A 17603-nucleotide genomic window follows, 5' to 3' on the forward strand; every position below is an offset into this window, starting at 1 on the left:
TTATAAGTTTGGATTACGCTGACAACATACACACAAAGTATCCTACGATAACAAACGCATTACGTTCATCAACATTGCATTTTATTCACAGACAACGTGAACACTAACTTGCGACCTGCTGCAGACACAGAAAATGGAAATAATCTAGACTTTGGGTCACAGCAACTGTGCAAAGTCTGCGTCCCAATTCAGCGAGAGCTGTACGCTAACACTGCTTGTTGCATTTGATGTCAACTTTTGTCGCAGTCACCAGGAGTAATCCCATTGTTATTTTGAACTTCATGGTGTACATTGACAGGACACCCTGGTCTGTTACAGCCCAAATTTTGGCAAAGACTATCTGACATACCGTTACAGTGAGGAAGTGTCAATTTATTTGTGTATGAACGAATGCTAGCTACATTTTAAAGAGCTGTGTGTCGCGTCTCGACTCCCGCTGAATCAAGCAAAAGTGCACGTTGCACCGTTGCCCTAATGCAATGATTTGTGTACATCAAACCCAAATGTGCTGCTTCAGAGGTGTCTTTCATCATTGACCCCAACTTATTTTCACCAAGAGGTGAGTTACAGACCCATACTTTTATCTGTGTATCGAAATTCGGACTTCTGTCTTTGAAACAAAGCGGACTATTTCGGATTAAGTTTAGATCAGTACGTTCAGATGCACCGACTGGGCAATTTTTGAATATGCTGGTTTAGGGGGCCGTTTTACCACTGCTAAAACAGTATTTTAGCATCGGTGGAATGAACTCTCGTCCAATCAGAATGGCACATGGCAGCATGATACAATATAATTAGGGATATATCTATCTTATTATGATCAAATGTAAAACAAAGATCAATCTATACTCCTGTATATTCCTAGACATTTCTTTGTTACATTTCTCTTCCATAGTATTTCTGAAATTAGGACTCAATTGTTTTCAACTAATTTTAATGTGAATTGAAATGAATTATGTACTTCAATGTGGATTGCTTTGTGTTATCAGTGTCTCCGTATTTAATTGTTCAAGTACTGGTATAGCATAAACTTGATGAATGAGTGGAGATTACTCTCTCATAGTACTTGGTAAAATTATTTAAGTTTATTGTCCTATTTGGTAAGATTAGTTTTATTTCTTTGTAATGAGTTTATGTCCTTTCTCCCAGATGTAAATTCATTTTAAAAACTTCATATTGAAAATAGTTCTTTACTAAATTATGGAAAATATTTAAAAGCCATTCCCAAATTATATCTTGCTTAGTATTTTTGGAGCACAATTTTAAAGAAATCAACTAGGGTTAAATTCACTGCTCTGGAAGTTTTTTTGGCATAAAAATTGTTTAAGAAGGTTTAAAAAAATTCTGAGACACACTTTGAAAGATCCTTAAGACAGCTTGCACTCACACAAATTTCAGCCACATATCTCAAAGCATTGAAACAAAACAGGGAAAACCGATTTTTTGAAAAGTTATGCAAATTACCTGTCACATGATAGTTATGTAAATTAGGGTGATACTATAATGGTAACCAACATATTTCCCTATATCTAGGCTTTCTGAAAATATATAATTTACAGGGGTTCTGAGCTTATTAACAACTAGAGAATTGTTAGCTTAAAAAGGTCAATTTCTTGTCTTGGAACCTTAATAACTGTCACTGGCTTTGTGATGAAGCACAAATTTCTGATGTACTAAATGGACTTGTGAATAACAAGTACTTTGAAAATTTATCAGGCTTTTCTTTTTCATGCCAAATTCTTAAAAACAGATGATATCTCAAACAAATATGATGGGTATGGTGTTTTCAATCGGGTTCGAACCCACAACCTACAGTATCCAGTCACCTGGCAGAGAAGCAACAGACAGAACCACTCGGCCAAATCCCCACTCTCAAAAACGAGTGGCTCAATAACCGGCTAAGTTGTTACATTTTTCTGACTGAGACCCCTCCACACATTGTAGAGTTCAAAAGCACTCATGCTCGCACACAAACTTTATCGAAGCAATGAATATACATTGCTTAAACTGGGCAAATGACAGGATAACAATATAGGCAGTTTTTCTACTATAACCTACTCAAGCTATACTGAGCAGATTTGCATCAAGTATGCTCAAAGACAAAAATCTATGAGAATGTAAAATCTCCACAAAGTGGCCATTTTCAAAATCATAAGCAAGTAATCCTTTGAAATACAGAGAGATAAATGGATCCAAGTAGAGCACTTATGTTTTCAAACTGAGATGAGTTGATGATTATGCCGCAAAGTAAAGATTTCATCTTTGCTACAATGCATACAGGCACTTAAAAGTAATTCACAGCTAATGAAAATTCGTCCCATTTCAAAAGTATAACATCATCTCAAGTAGCTGCATTGAATATTGCTACCCTGTCTTCATTTTATTCTAAACACAATATCAAAGCAACAAGAACAGCTCCAATGTTGTCATGGCAACAAGTATATGGCAATGTTTCTGCTTCTTTTTACTCCAGAACTGGATACCAACGACAACACACCTCTAAAATGGAGATTGTTTATAGGGATTAATTTCAATCGTTTAATCTTACCTTTCTTGCATGGTTGTCATAGAAACAAGAAGATGCATCTACTCACTCTGTTGTCATGACGATACTATCTTCCACTGCATGATACAGGTATCTTTCCCGCCAAGAGTTATCAGGTAACTATTGCCATAAACAAAACTGATATTGACGGTGTCTACATGGTTTGCCTCGTACACACGACTCTGTGCCTGCAGAAGATAATGCAAAATGATAAATTGATGATGATTAAGCGTTTTGTGGCAATCTGCAACAACCTTTTCAATGTTATGCTTGAACAAGCATGGCATACTGAGTATTTCCTAATACCCAAATCCAAGTGAGCACAAAATGACAAAATATGGCAATGTTACCCCTGCCAATCCTAAATTTTTTTTCAACCCTATTGTTTTCATTGGTAGTTGTGGACCTTTCTACTTAGAATAGGGGTGGAAGAGTTAAACTGCTTTAGTACATGATTCATTCAAAGCAGTTGAGACCATCTAAATCTTTGCTCCCTGTGTACTACAATAACAATCAACAAATTAAGGTAGAGTGCCACCTCAGGGATATACACTGGAAATTTTCAAATTTTTGCAATTCTTTCCTGATCTACCACTTGGGTATACTCATTTTGAAAATCTTGGAAGTTACTACTATTTTCAATGTCTTTATGTCTTTTTCTTGTAAAAATCGAAAGTTTAATTTCTTTCCACAGAGTTAACAAAGTGATGTCAGGCCATTTTGAATTTCAAACACTAGTAAATAATGGATAATTTGTTTCTACGGTAACAAAATTTGCACAGAGACCCGTGGTTTGTATTCCTGATTTTGAAAGAGAATTGCTGATAGTTTCCCTGAGAAAAGTTTGAGCAAGTGTTTGGAGGTGCATTATACCTTAATATCTATCATCCTAAAAGCATTGACATTTCTGCCATGCTGAGCACACTGTCAGTTTTTAGATCTACTTTTTGTAAAGCAAATGTGAAAATTAGGGTTGTTGACACAACTAGTCTGAATTGGCACATGCAAAGATAGTAAACAAACCCTTCCATTTGTGGCCTGGGCTTGCTTATGAGCCAGGGAGTCTTTCTCACTGGTATACCACTGGTTGGTCTCAAAATTTGCCCTATTTCTCAAAATTGCAACATAGCTGAACTAATAAATATAAAAACTTAGTGCATTATGATTTCTCATATAACCCTACAAGGCTGCTAGTGTAACATGTCATTGTGTTTATCATGAACATTTTTAATCAAAATGCCCAAACACATTGTTACATGTGGCTCCCACATTTTCGAAGTTGCGTAGACAAATTTAGTTTAAGAATCATGCTATCATGCAAAGCAGAAAAATTGCTTAGCTGATTTGTTTGGACAAGTACCGTACAGTATTTATTAAAGTGACAAAGAAAAGCACTGCAAACTGCAGCTACCTGTGATAGAAACGCTTTTCCCTTGTTTCAATTCAGACTGTACAGAAGTAAATTACAATCTCAGTCATGGGTACAATCTCTTTATGATTCACTGAATCACTTGGGTTCTTGTAAAAGTAGTAGCATGAGACATGCACTCACCCCTCCACCAAAATTCCCTTACTTCTGATGAATATTCATGAATATTCATGGTTTGCAACATGAGCCAATCATAATTCATCAATCTGATGAAATTTTCATTTGAATTGTTAAACTGGCCAATCACTGTGCTTTGCAGTGATGTCATAATTGAATATTCATATCTGTTGAATATTCATGATGTCAATAGAGTGGAAAAAAGTTTGTTAAGATTCAACAGACCACCAACTTCACGCATGATGTCTCTTCCACACTGTCAAGCTAACAAATAAATCTTTGCCCTGAAGGCATAGCTACCCAAGGGATGACTTCCTTACACTCCCTACACAACCGGAATACATGAAATAGTGTGTCGGAAATCTGACAGGAAAAGTTAATCTTGAATGCTTCCAGCATTGACATTAATCACACACCCACTCAGACCTTTGTCACATATTTCACAACAATCTTATAGCTATATCTTCCTGATATGCACATTTACAAATGTCAAGGTAGTACACATCTCAATTTTTTTTTCTTCAATGAAACTTTCAAGCACTGTATTTTAAAATCAAGAATAAAAAATCAGGGTCACAGTACTAGAGAAATAAATTAACTGACATTTACCAATATTTAAAATTTTACAGTGGCTGTCATCCGTGTTTTAACTCAAAGTGGAAATATAAATTAGATTTTTGAAAAGTTAAGGAGGTGAGATGTTTTCTTACGCCAAGAGCTTTAAAATGAGCCCCCACAGATGGTAGATTAGTGAAGAATTGTAACAATTTGAGAGTTCTAATTTCTGTCCCCGAGACACATTCTAACTTAAATCAATCTTTCTTCTGGGAGATTTAACCCTTTCACTCGATTATAAATTTGTCCACTCAGCTCATCGAAAACCTACTAAGATGTATGAATGTCTGGCATTGAAAGGGATAAGCTGTAAGAATATTGGTACTCCACTCATTGCCTTGGCAATCATACAACAATTCAAAATCAATTACCTATCCCCAATATTGAAATCATTTTGATACATTTCAGGGACAAATCGATTCCAAATTGTATCCATGAATAATCAGAGTAAGTACAAGTAAGAGCAATATTATAACTGATATTGATTTTATATAATCGGTTGTAACAAATATGTCCGTAAGTATACCAGTTTGCTTGGAGCAATCAAATTATAACTTTCTATTTGCAGAAAAACTGAAAGCTTACTATAATTATGACACTACATATTAATGCACTCTAAAGTGGCATTTGTCGGTGGCATTTTTCTTGATTTGACACCCCTAGGGAATCATGAATATTCAAAACGTATTTCACCATTTTGCATTTTATACTTACTACTTTTTTATTGCATGGAAACTCCAATGCTCAGAATTACTGGAGGTGAACATTTTATCTTAAACTGGGACCTTTTAGATAGGAAATTTCTTTTGCCATTGGCACTCTCTTGACTATGAAATATTGCAACTGACTGCTGGCATGTGTAAAAGACAGTAAAAAAGAGAGATGTTATTTTAGAGATTCACGTAAGAATATTTATCAAGGTCTTAGAACACATGTTCATGTGTTTATAAACCACTTAAAAAATTGACTCTTGAATTAGGTATATTATTCACAATCTAACACCTGAATACATAACCAGTATGTTCAATAATTATATCCCTTCCAGATCACTTCGTTCTTCCAATCAGAACCTCCTTAAAGTTCCAAAAGCATGTACACTTCTTTATCAAAACACCTTGTCTGTTACGGGTGTGGATGAATATAACAATCTCCCCAAATCAATCAGGGACTCCGAGTCACTGACTAGTTTTAAAAAATCTTGTAACAACTTTCTGTTGTCTATGTACTTGTCTGACGCCTGTTCGTAGTTTTCTTTCTTGCTATTTGTACTTCTTGTGTTTTTTTGTGTTTTCAAGTTTTGTGTGCTGTAATAAAATTTTCTTTATCTACAGCAAAAAACAGGATGGTTGGACAGTCTCATATACATTACGTTTACTTTTTTGTACGTCCCACACAAGTTTGTAGATACATTGTAGATAAAAAAAACCGACTCATTTGAGTGAAATACTAAACATGTAACTCTCCACTCCACTGTTTATCCTTGTGTTTCTAGACAGATTGGCACCAGTACGTATACGTTGTATTATGGTTTGTTTAGCCAGAGTGCTGTCCTAATTAACTTCGGTCTCTACTATCAATCAATAACTAATTTAGCTATTCCCTTGTGTGTTCTATCCAGACACTCAAATGAGTCGGCTCTTTTTATCTACAATGTTATCTACAAAACTTGTGTGCCACGTATAAAAAAGTAAACGTAACGTATATGAGACTGTTCAACCATCCTGTTTTTTTGCTGTATTTGACCTCGTCCCCATGAAAAGAGGTGTTTCACCTATGGAAAAATCCAGTTTAAATAAAGATAATATTCAGCATCTTGGAAGGAGGAGATAAAACTTGTCTGTTTAAATTATGATTGAAAAGTACTAGCATCTACGTTGTTCATGATAAAAAAGAAAGTTATAAGAAGTTATCAAGAAATAGCTGGAGCATGCACACATCTTTTGGAATGAAGAATATGTCTGCCTAGCAGGATTACGAGATGCCTTATTGTTCAAAATATATTCATATAAAGATACGAGCATCTTTTCCAAAATGTTCAATTTTCGATGATCAAAATCACGATTGTTCTGATGCGACAAAGAATTTCCTAAAATATTGGTATACTTGCATGAATGTCTGTGCATTTTACAAATGTCACGGGTCAGCTAGGACTGTTGTTGAATTTGAAAACAGGAAATTAAAGCCAGCGATAACAATTACAGTAACATTTCCAGATTCTCTAAATGAAATGCTTTCTTCTTTTCAGTGAGATATATAATGTCTGTACAATAGAACAATGGATTCATGTACATTTAGAAAGTACACAATATGTTGCTTAGCAACACCCATTAGAAAGTACACAATATGTTGCTTAGCAACACCCATGTCATCTGGGGGCAAATGAACTTTACACCAGGGAGATCAACAAAATGGTGTGATTAAAATACAGGTGTTCATATTAGGATTATTATTGGGATTCCTCCATCACATTGTGTCAAACACTTTCTGCATCGTTGATATAGCGGCAATCAATTGCCATCAAAAAACCATTTAATCTGCATGTGACAACAAATATGAAATCTAAGGGGCACTTAGCCGTTTCCTGAAAGTCAGTACCCATACAATACTTGTCTCCTTTTGAAAAACGGTAATTTGTAGTTTCTGCTCTGAATCACGACAAATCTTCCACAGAATCTGCATCATTAGTTACTTTGAAAGCTTTGCAGGCTGGATGGGATGTTTTCTTCACAGTATTCTTGACACTGCACAATACTATGATACTAGGATTACGTATTTATTTGTTTCTTTGTGTTGTACAGTCTACAGACAGGAACTAAACCAACCGAACAAACTGACATTAATGTAGAATGCCCCTCAGGGACAGGTATTTGGACTCTCATCCTGACAAACTTTTACAATTCTTTTCTGATCTACCACTTGTGGGGGTTCATTTTAAAGCTCTTGGTGTAAGAAAAAGTTTCACCATCTTAGTTCTTTCAAAATCAAAAATTTTATTTTTCTCATAGAAATAGCACTGGAATGGCGGCCAGTCTGAATTTTAGTATTGGTAAATCTTTGGTGATTTGTTTCTCTAGTACCCAACTTTGTATGGTGTACCCAAATTTTTATCCATGATTTTGAAAGACAATGGTTGAAAAATTTCATTAGAAAAGTTTGAGCAGAAGTTTCAGTCTTTTACTTTCCAGGCGCATACTACCAACCCTTTCAACCCCATTTTCCTTTCAAGAGGTCCAACTTTCTGCTACAAAACAATGAGATTGGTTCAAACCACGGTGGTGAAAGGGTTAAAGCAAGAGACAATCAAAATATATGAGAAATTCATTTTTTAAACTGATCCATTCAAGAGTACCAACTCACACATCTAAACATTTTCAAATTACAACAAGTCTTTCCAAACTCTCTCATGAAAGGTTTCGTTCAGCATGCAGTGTACACAACGTTGTCACATGCACAAGCCAAGTTTGTCGTCTCCGAACAAAAAATACGGGATTTATTCTCTGGTCGTTCTACGTCACGACAACCCGCGTCTGTGTCATCAATTTTGGTGCGTCGGACCCTTTTTTGTCGATCTTCGGTGTGCTTGTAAATATGTAAACAAACAACATGGCGGCCGATGTTTCTCCCACGATCAAGTCATGTAATGAAATCGATATTTTCACAGACTATGACATTACTTATCCGAACAATGTAAACACAAGAGTGTACCGCCTATATATTCCAAAGGAATTACGTGAATAATTTGCGGAAACAACGAACTCGAAGCTGGTCGCGTATACCGTGGGTTCCGTAGGCATTGCAAACAGGGTCAGGCGCAACGTTTACAGTGTTCCCGCCGTCAAGATTCAGTCGATATTTGTTCCTGAAAAATAGCGTATCTTCGTCTGTGATAAATTTCTAGGACTATGCTATGAAATAGAGTATAACTTTGCGGTGAAATAGAGTATAACTTTGCGGAAGGTAGCCTACGTGTAGACCGAGAGCTGTCATTTGCTCCACACACGAACGAACATGAGCGCTAACGCACACGACGGACGACTGGAAATGATTGACAACTTGTGCACGGCGTACTGATATTTATTCCTAAAGTAGTTCAAAAGTTTAAACGCGGTATCGTCATGGAAAACTTATTTTATTTTGCAAAAAATAACGAATTCTTGGCTTGTGCATGTGATAAGTATATTATTCCCTAATATTTTTCTTCGTTCAGCGAAGGAAAATACTCGTGACGTAATGACCGTGTCACCACTCGTCTTCGACTCGTGGTGACACGGTCATTACGTCACTCGTATTTTCCTTCGCTGAACGAAGAAAAATATTAGGGAATAAAATCTAATTGTCACAATGACTGAATAATATTTCTCTCGGATTTCAAACTAGTATACAATGGTACCTGCTCACCTAGCTAAGAAGTAGGCGATCAAAAACGTGCAATTGTATGTTGGGGGTACATTCCATGAGTAAATATCTATGGGCAACTGTCCTTTAGTTGTAATATGATATTCTTTTAACATTAAAGGTTCAGTCACTTTAACTTTTGATGACTTTTTACTATTTTTGTTTTGTATGCCAATTGCAAGTTCATGTTCTACTCACAAGAACATGCTGAAACACACAATTCATCTTGTCAACACAATATCTATACACATAAAATTCACTGTTGTTTACATTTGAATTCTGGTCTGGGGCAGAATTCACTTGTCAACAATAACAATGCAATCTATACATGTACAGGCTGAGTTGACAAGCTTACTACAGTGTATCTCAACTTGCTTTGGGGAGTAGAACAAGAAATTGTAGTTGACATTAACAACAAAATGGTCAAAAAACATCAAACATTAAAGCTACTGGCCCATTTTAAACATCAAGTTTTTCCTTTCTTTTCACTTGGCAGTGTGCAAGAAGTTCAAAATCAGAATTTGAAACATTTTGGACAACACCACACATTGCTGATTTCTTCGTATCATTATTGTGACGGTTTTTCCTAAAAGTAAAACAGAGACACAGCTGTGAAATACACAAAATCTGTGCTTCCTGTATCCTCAGGAACCGGATTTTATTATCACTATTTTATTTTCCGGTGAAATTGCACGGAAATCAATTTTCTTTGCCATGCCAAGCATGAAATCACATGGGCAGTCACCTGATTAGAGCTAATTTGACTTTCACTGGTGTCTAATTAGCCGGAACACCATTTATACAAAACGACTCTTCAGTGAACTGTGTAATATTTCCTTGGGGTACAACAATCAACCAAACATCCCTTTCTAGATAGTAAAATGAATACTGTGATATTTAATTTTGATAATTTAGGGGAAATTGCAGCAGTGTGATTAGTTTTTTTTTCTCACACATTTAATGCCTGACAGTTTAAACTAGCTGCAATAAGGCTGGCATCTGATTTCACTGGAGGACACTGTGATTTGAAATCTGTTCTACAGCAGTGGGCTAGTCACCCTTTCACCATAATGGTTTGGCCCAAACGTCCATTGTTGTTAATGGTGAGTGTGGACCATTTTACAGGAAAACAGGGTATAAAATATTGCTTCTGCATTAATAAATGATACTGATTTATTTCTATATTACAATTTCACTGTATTTCATGTAGGTGAACTATTAATATCACTTCAACCCTTTGAGCGCCAAAGTCAATTTTTGTCACCTTTGTAAAATATATCAACGTCAATTATTCTTCAGATTTTTGACAAAATTTTGATAAAAAACTTCAGCCAATGAAATTTGATATTATTTTGGTCCAAAATTATCAAAAAAATTATAGAAAACTTCATAAAAATTGGTAAAATGTTGCACTAAAATTTTGGTGGGAAAAAATTACAGCACTCAAAGGGTTGAATCTCTCATACATCCTCTGTAAAGTAATTATCTTCATGATTATACTCGGTCTTAATAAATGTGTGTAGATAATGGAGAATGCATTGATATTGTTAACATTTAAATTTTGGTCAATACTTAAATTCACATGTACAGGCTGAGTTGATAAGCTGAACACTATGTATCTCAACATGCTTTGGGGAGTAGAACAAGAAAAAACAGTTGACATTAAAACCAAAATAGTGAAGAAAAAAAATCAAAATTACAGATACTGGTCCTTTAATGTAGGGAGTGATTTAAGGTCATTAAGGGCAGAGAAAGTCAAGAACACATTTCCCTGTAGTCTATGCTAGCATGGTTTACAATAGGAAGCAAAATCTGAGTGACACTGAGAACACTAAACGCAATTGTAGTTGATACAGTACAGCTGATCCCATGAGTGAATTGATGAAAGGAGAGATGTTCGGCATTTCCCTGACATGTCAATAGGAATCATTAGCAGAGCAATACATGCATCTCTCAAGTCAGATTCATGTAAGGGTTTCAATGCACGTACAACAAAATTGCATTTTGTTTATTGTATCAAGTTGTGTCCCATGAGTTGATTTGACTGTGCCGACTTTGTCCCCCGAGTAAATTTGAAAGTCGGCGAAAGTATCAGTTTTGAGAAACAAGCACTACGCAGCTGTTATTACCATGAAAACTGCAACCACACTCACATCAGATACAAGTCACTGCTTTGTAAGGGATGCCGAAACTGAATCTGGACTCATGTACTATCGATTTTGCAACAACCACTGATGACCAGAGAGAGCCTTCTCTATCAAAAAATCACTATTAAAAGATGCCAGATGGTATCTAACTGCAGAAGGAACTTTCTATAGTATATATGGGTGGTGGTAAACTTCAACTCTTTGAGCGCCAAAGTAAATTTTTGTCCCCTTTTTGAACCATTTTTTCCCTGATTTTTGCCAAAATTTTGATAGAAAACTGTAGCCAATGAAATGTGATATCCATTTGGTCCAAAATTACATAGAAAACTTACAGAAAAATTCATAAAAATTTGTAAAATGTTGCCTTAAAATTTCGATTGGAAAAGTTACAGCACTCAAAGGGTTAATAAACTACCTGTGCATGAAGTTTGTCCATCTTCAAAATCAAGAAAAGTTTGAAGTGGTAAACACATTTATTAGTGTTCTCATTCTGAGACTTCAACTCACTTATGACTCCCTAGTTTGTGGTAAATTTACCTACGACATACTTTCAATTGGTATACTGGATATACAAATAGGTGTCTATTATATGACATGTACACGCTGCACAACCTCTTATGCTGCTGTACTTTTTGCCTGTGAGAAATCAATCAATCAATCTTTCTCTTACTAAACTTTGCCAATAATATACTTCATCATGTCAATGATATCGGATAAAACGATACAGTGAGAATCTTTTATAATGAACCAGATAAGTTATTAATATGGTAATAATTTTATAATGAATCAGATAAGTTATTAATATGGTAATTTTATAATGAATCAGATAAGTTATTAATATGGTAATACCTGTGATGATAAGAATAATTATTTATTTTTTAACAAGCACACTACATCTCAGTGCTCTTTACTATAAGATAAAATTCTGACAGATAACATTTACAGATAAGGCTAAAATGCAGGGGTGATGGCACATCCAGGCGTCGTTAACACCTTTCCCCTGAGGCCACTCACAGAGTAGAATGGCCTCGGGGGAGGGCATCCTGTTGCCAAGATGCACATACTGCCACGGCGGGGGCGTCGGGGTGTCATAGCAGCCTGGATGTAAGCACTATAACACTGTATTGTATCAAAGCTTGTGGATGTAATACTATTTATTATCATACATCTACAATTGAGAATTCTGTGTGAGTTTAAATAACCACACAGAACACCCGTTTGCTGACGTTTACAGTTTTCATGCACTCCAATCCCTATGTTCAGTACATTCTGTGTTTCAAAGGTCACATTGAACGATTGCCAGCATATGTCTTGCACTCTATACGTGTAGAATACAGGCTACATGTATCTTAGGAACAGTGCCACTTAGAAATTGGCGCCATGCATCACCCTCCTCGCTTCACGTCAGGCACCAGTGTTTTCCTGCATCCTTTGCAGTATTTTCATTATAGCCTCATATAACAGGGGGTTTTCAAAAAATTATGTATCACCAGTTTCCATGGTAACTACAATATTTCTTCTGAGAATCTTCTACAGACGTTTCATTTTACATAAGTATTCAAGCATGCGGTGCATTTTCCATGTTGATATTGGTGGTGATGCCCTGAATTAAAACTAACATCCAGTGCAATGATATTGACAAAGACACTGAATTCCTGAAAAGGCTTATGTAATAAAACTCAAAGCAATTTATCTGAATGAGAAGGCTGTCATTAGAGTGATTACTTTTGGTAATAATGAAAACGATTGTCTGTCGGCGTAAATCAAAGGACATTTGATTCATTGAAATTCAAATAATGTCTGGAGTGCGTAGTTTTCAATAAAGGCAACGTTGACCTCTGACCCTGTCTGTGACCTTTGACACCAGACAAGACAGGGAGCCTTCAATGAGAATGTCAGATATCTGATAATTTCCGGTATTACCTTTCTGATTTCAGTGATAATACTGTAATAACAGAAATTCCAGTAAAAGAGGGTCGTAATCAGGATATTATTCTTACTGAATTGAATTCAAATTGAATGGGAAGACGCTACTTGAATACCTGGCCTTGACAACAATTTTAATCCAATTTAATCCAGGCGTGCTGGTTCTTTATGTGGTCTGCTTTGATGGTTTTGTAGTGATAATATAAGTGCTCCAATTTTCCTACAAGAAGAACTTTCAAGGGAATAGGATATTGCTCCAAGAATTGTTACGGTAGAATGCGGCTTGGGGACAGATATTCGGACTCTCAAACTCTCACAATTCTTTTCTGATCTACCACTTGTGGCGACTTATTTTAAAGCTCTTGGAGAGAAAAAAGATTTCATAATCTTAGTTTTACTCGAAAATCGAAAATTTTAAGGAAAGTTTGAGGGAAGTTTACATCTTTCACTTTGGAGGTGCATCACTATCTGAAAATGAGAACTAAATTACAATATTATAGTTGCCAGTCCTAGCTACTGTCATTGATAAGAAACTGGACCCAGCCTGCAAAATTTTAAAATCACTATTGTCCTAGGGGTCATCTGCTTTTAATAACTAGTCTCAAAGGAGGGAAATTGCTCATATTTTTACCAATTTATTATCAAAATTGTTAGTTTTCTAAATCCTTGTAACTGCATGAGTGTTTTGTGTTAGTGATATCAGCAATTCCCCTCCTTTGAAACAATGGTTTGGCCCAAACTCCATGATTTCAATGGAAACTGTGGACTTGGGCACAATGAAATGGAGGTGGACTGGTTATAGGGGTGTCCCAGTTATTGGACTGCAGAGGAACTGTTTTAGGCTATTCAAATTTCCAGTAAAATATCTGATGTTTGATATTGATGGCTAGCAAGGGGTTGAGGAAGTGAAAAGCTGTGATGTTTGCTTTCATATGAGCACTGTGCTTATCAGGCATTTCACATCTACAGAAGTGGAGGAATGCAAAACATAATATTTGTTCAGTGTCTTCAGCTGATAGGCAGACCATGAAGTAAACATTTACTGTGTACAGCCATGTTTGCTGTCTGTGAATTCAAAGGGCTACCTGTATTGGTTAATCTTTGTGACTGCACGCACAGTCTGGGCCCATCTACCGGTTCAGTTCAAAATGTGCACACATCAAATGTCAACCACACACGCACCTGCTTCTAGATTTTATGATTTCTAATCACAAAGAATCATTACACTTCAGCAGAGATTGAAAACAAGTATCCTCGTTGCAATATGGCACGAGTATGTTTAACCCTTTGAGCACTAAAGTCAAATTTGTCACCTTTATCATATGTACACCAGTCAATATTGCCCTAATTTTTGCATAAAATTTTGATAAAAATCTGTAGCCAATGAAATGTGATATCCATTTGGTCAAAAATTATGAAAAAAAAAATTATAAAATTGATAAATGTTGCACCAAAATTTTGGCGGGAAAAATTACAGCGCTCAAAGGGTTAATGTAATCTTTTGTATGATAAGGTCATTTTGGATTTTTGTTTCACATTATACCTTAAACTGTTTATTGGGCTTTGCAGATGCTGGATTCCAAACTTGCATACTTATTGATTCCACCGTGGCAGCTTGTAAAATTAAAAACAAACAGTCTGTTTTCAAAAGCAAAGAAAACCATTAACGCATTCACAACATTTTGAAAACACAATGCTACCTTTCTGTGTATTTATTTAATATTAAGGCACAATGTACCTGGAGACAGATATTTAGACTGTCAAACTTTTACAATATTCTCTTGACCTACTACATGTGAGGGCTCATTTTGAAGCTTATGGAGTAATCCAAACTTTTCACCAGCTTAGTTTTGTGAGAAATTGTTAATTTTGTTTTCCCCAATAGAGATAACACTTGGATGGCGGCCATTTTGAATCTCCAAAATGTCCTGCAATTTCAATTATTTCTATATAGCCAATATTTCTATGGTGATCCCTAGAGTTTTATTCTTGATTTTGAAAAGAGAATGGTTGAAAGTTTGCTTCAGGAAAGTCTGAGCAAAATTTTAAGTCTTTCTTTTTCGAAGCACATACTATCTTAACCCTTTGAATGCTAAAGTCAACTTTTGGTGTAATGTCACTAGTCACTATAATAAATATCTATCTATCTATCTATAGAATATAACATAGCAAGCAACTTTTTTCAGATCTTTACATTTTTTTTTCAGATTTCCTCCAAATTTTGGCCAAAATTGTAGCCATAGTAAGGTAAAGTCCATTTAGTCCAAAATTATCAAAAAATTACAGAAAAATTCACAAAAATTGGTAAATTCAATGTTTCACTGAAATTTTGGTGGGAAAAATCACAGTCCTCAATGGGTTAAACAGAATATATGATAGCCATAACAGGAGAGTAGGTGTACAAACACAGGAAGCAATGAAAGCCCAGCAACCTACAATCAAGGATGTCACTGACCACAGGATGGGCACACAGTCCATGTAGCCGACAATGAGATGCAAATGATATGCGGTTAAGGTCTCCTCAACTAACTTTCAGCTGGTTCTTCACTTTCTACTATTTTTATAGTATTTTTTACAAAGGCACAGACTTATTCTACCTGCAACTTAAAACTGATAGTGATTTTGTAGATCATTCTTTACTATTTTTCATAGTTTTTGGTAGCCGGTAACAGACACTTCGTGTTCGTGTCGGCTACATGGACGATCTGCCACAGGATGAACCTTGTGAGAACCTGAACAACAAGTGAGAGTGTAGCCTACGTAAGTTCCTTACTACAACCTTGTAATTATATGTTCGGAAAATACATGATAGCGAACTTTGACCCACAAATATTGATAAGTGTTGACAGAAAGTATAAGTGATCTTCTGCCAAAGGGGCGGCGTGTAGCATTGGTAGCCAACCATGAGAAATGGAAACTTGCCAACATTTCTGACAAACAAGTGAGACATCGTAAATTGCTTTCTTCTATTTTGATCTCATCGTGTTGGAACGCATCCTTTGCAAATGAGTAGATCGGTTCACAAGAACCATTTGACACTACAGTGAACTCAATATAAATGTCGGCAGCCATGTTTTTGTTGAGACTACTAGTTACACATGCATTCATGAGAAGGGTGAAAATACCGGTATACAAGACTTTAGATTTTCAAAACATCTGTCTTGACCTGTTCACCCCTATTCCTTGTAAGCAGGTCCACAATGACCATTGTTAACAATGACTTTGGGCTAAACCATGATGTTGAAAGGGTTAGAGGACAATAAAGCCTTTAGGATCACCACACTGCTGTACTACAATATTTGAACAAGGTAGTCAATGACACAATTTCTGTTGGAAATGGGTTGTTCACAATGTTATTAATTTTTAAACATCAATGGCACATCCATCATTTTCAATTATTAATAGATAGTCTGCGATCAAATAAACCTTTGACCAGCCAGGTTCAGGGGCTGTAAAATTACAAAAACAATGATTTTCATTGACTTGCCTTCTTGAAACACAATATCCTGATGTTTTAACACTGACTTGACCTAATAGTGAAAACCATGGTTGTGTACACGACAGTTCACCCTTTGAACACAAAAGTCAATTTTTTATTATCTTTATAAAATATACCAGAGTCAATTTTTTTCAGATTTTTGCCAAAATTTTGATAGAAACTATAGCTAATGAAATGTATTGTGCATTTGGTCCAAAATTATCAAAAACATTTCATAAAAATTCATAAAAATTGGCAAAATGTTGCACTAAAATTTCGGTGGGAAAAATTACATCACCAAAAAGGTTAATTTCACGGTACATGAACCATCTCTGATTTTGTAAACACTTGACCTGTTTTATATCCCGATAATTCGATCCCTGATGTCAGTCTGGGGACCATCACTTCAAGCAATCATCCATACAGACATATGTTAAATGTCTTACAGCAATGAGCACAAGATAGGACATGCCAGAAACTCAAAATAGATGACCTGATACTCGGGTTGGCCATCAGCAATTCATCGAACGTTCAACTCTTTGAACTCAGAATCACCCATCCTCCACTGGCCATAACCTGTATGATACTTCTCGGTTCGATGATCAAAGAGAACTGTAAAATGACTATTATTTGCTACAGATCAAAGGTTACTGTAAAACGACTATTAGACGCTGCAGTTTAAATCATTATAGACTGATTACAGTAATGACATCATTCTATGGTAAATATGCAAAAAATAAAAATTTGTCTGATATCTTTGACAAGACTCAAAAATTAAAAACTGGTGAAAATTTTAATAAATTTTGTCATCACCAATTGAACAAAGGAAGCCACTGATATTGACCGTCAGTAGATATAACAACAAATTATGATAGTAAACACCTGTAAAAGAGAGAAAATTTGTCAGAACTTCTGTAATTAGCAGCAGCTCTACATGTTGCACACCTGATG

General features: G+C 35.7%; 1 protein-coding gene across 1 annotated transcript in view; it reads right to left on the bottom strand.

The window, feature by feature from the left end:
* Positions 1 to 17603, bottom strand: part of LOC139127962 (echinoderm microtubule-associated protein-like 2) — an 89750-nt gene that overhangs the window by 67785 nt on the left and 4362 nt on the right. Inside the window, exon 3 of the mRNA XM_070693811.1 lies at positions 2595 to 2733. Within this exon, the coding sequence (XP_070549912.1) occupies positions 2602 to 2733 (132 nt within the window). The 3' untranslated portion in view covers positions 2595 to 2601. The remainder of the gene's footprint in view (positions 1 to 2594; positions 2734 to 17603) is intronic.

The sequence above is a fragment of the Ptychodera flava genome, unplaced genomic scaffold, assembly GCF_041260155.1.
Source record: "Ptychodera flava strain L36383 unplaced genomic scaffold, AS_Pfla_20210202 Scaffold_39__1_contigs__length_1403739_pilon, whole genome shotgun sequence".
NCBI lineage: Eukaryota > Metazoa > Hemichordata > Enteropneusta > Ptychoderidae > Ptychodera > Ptychodera flava.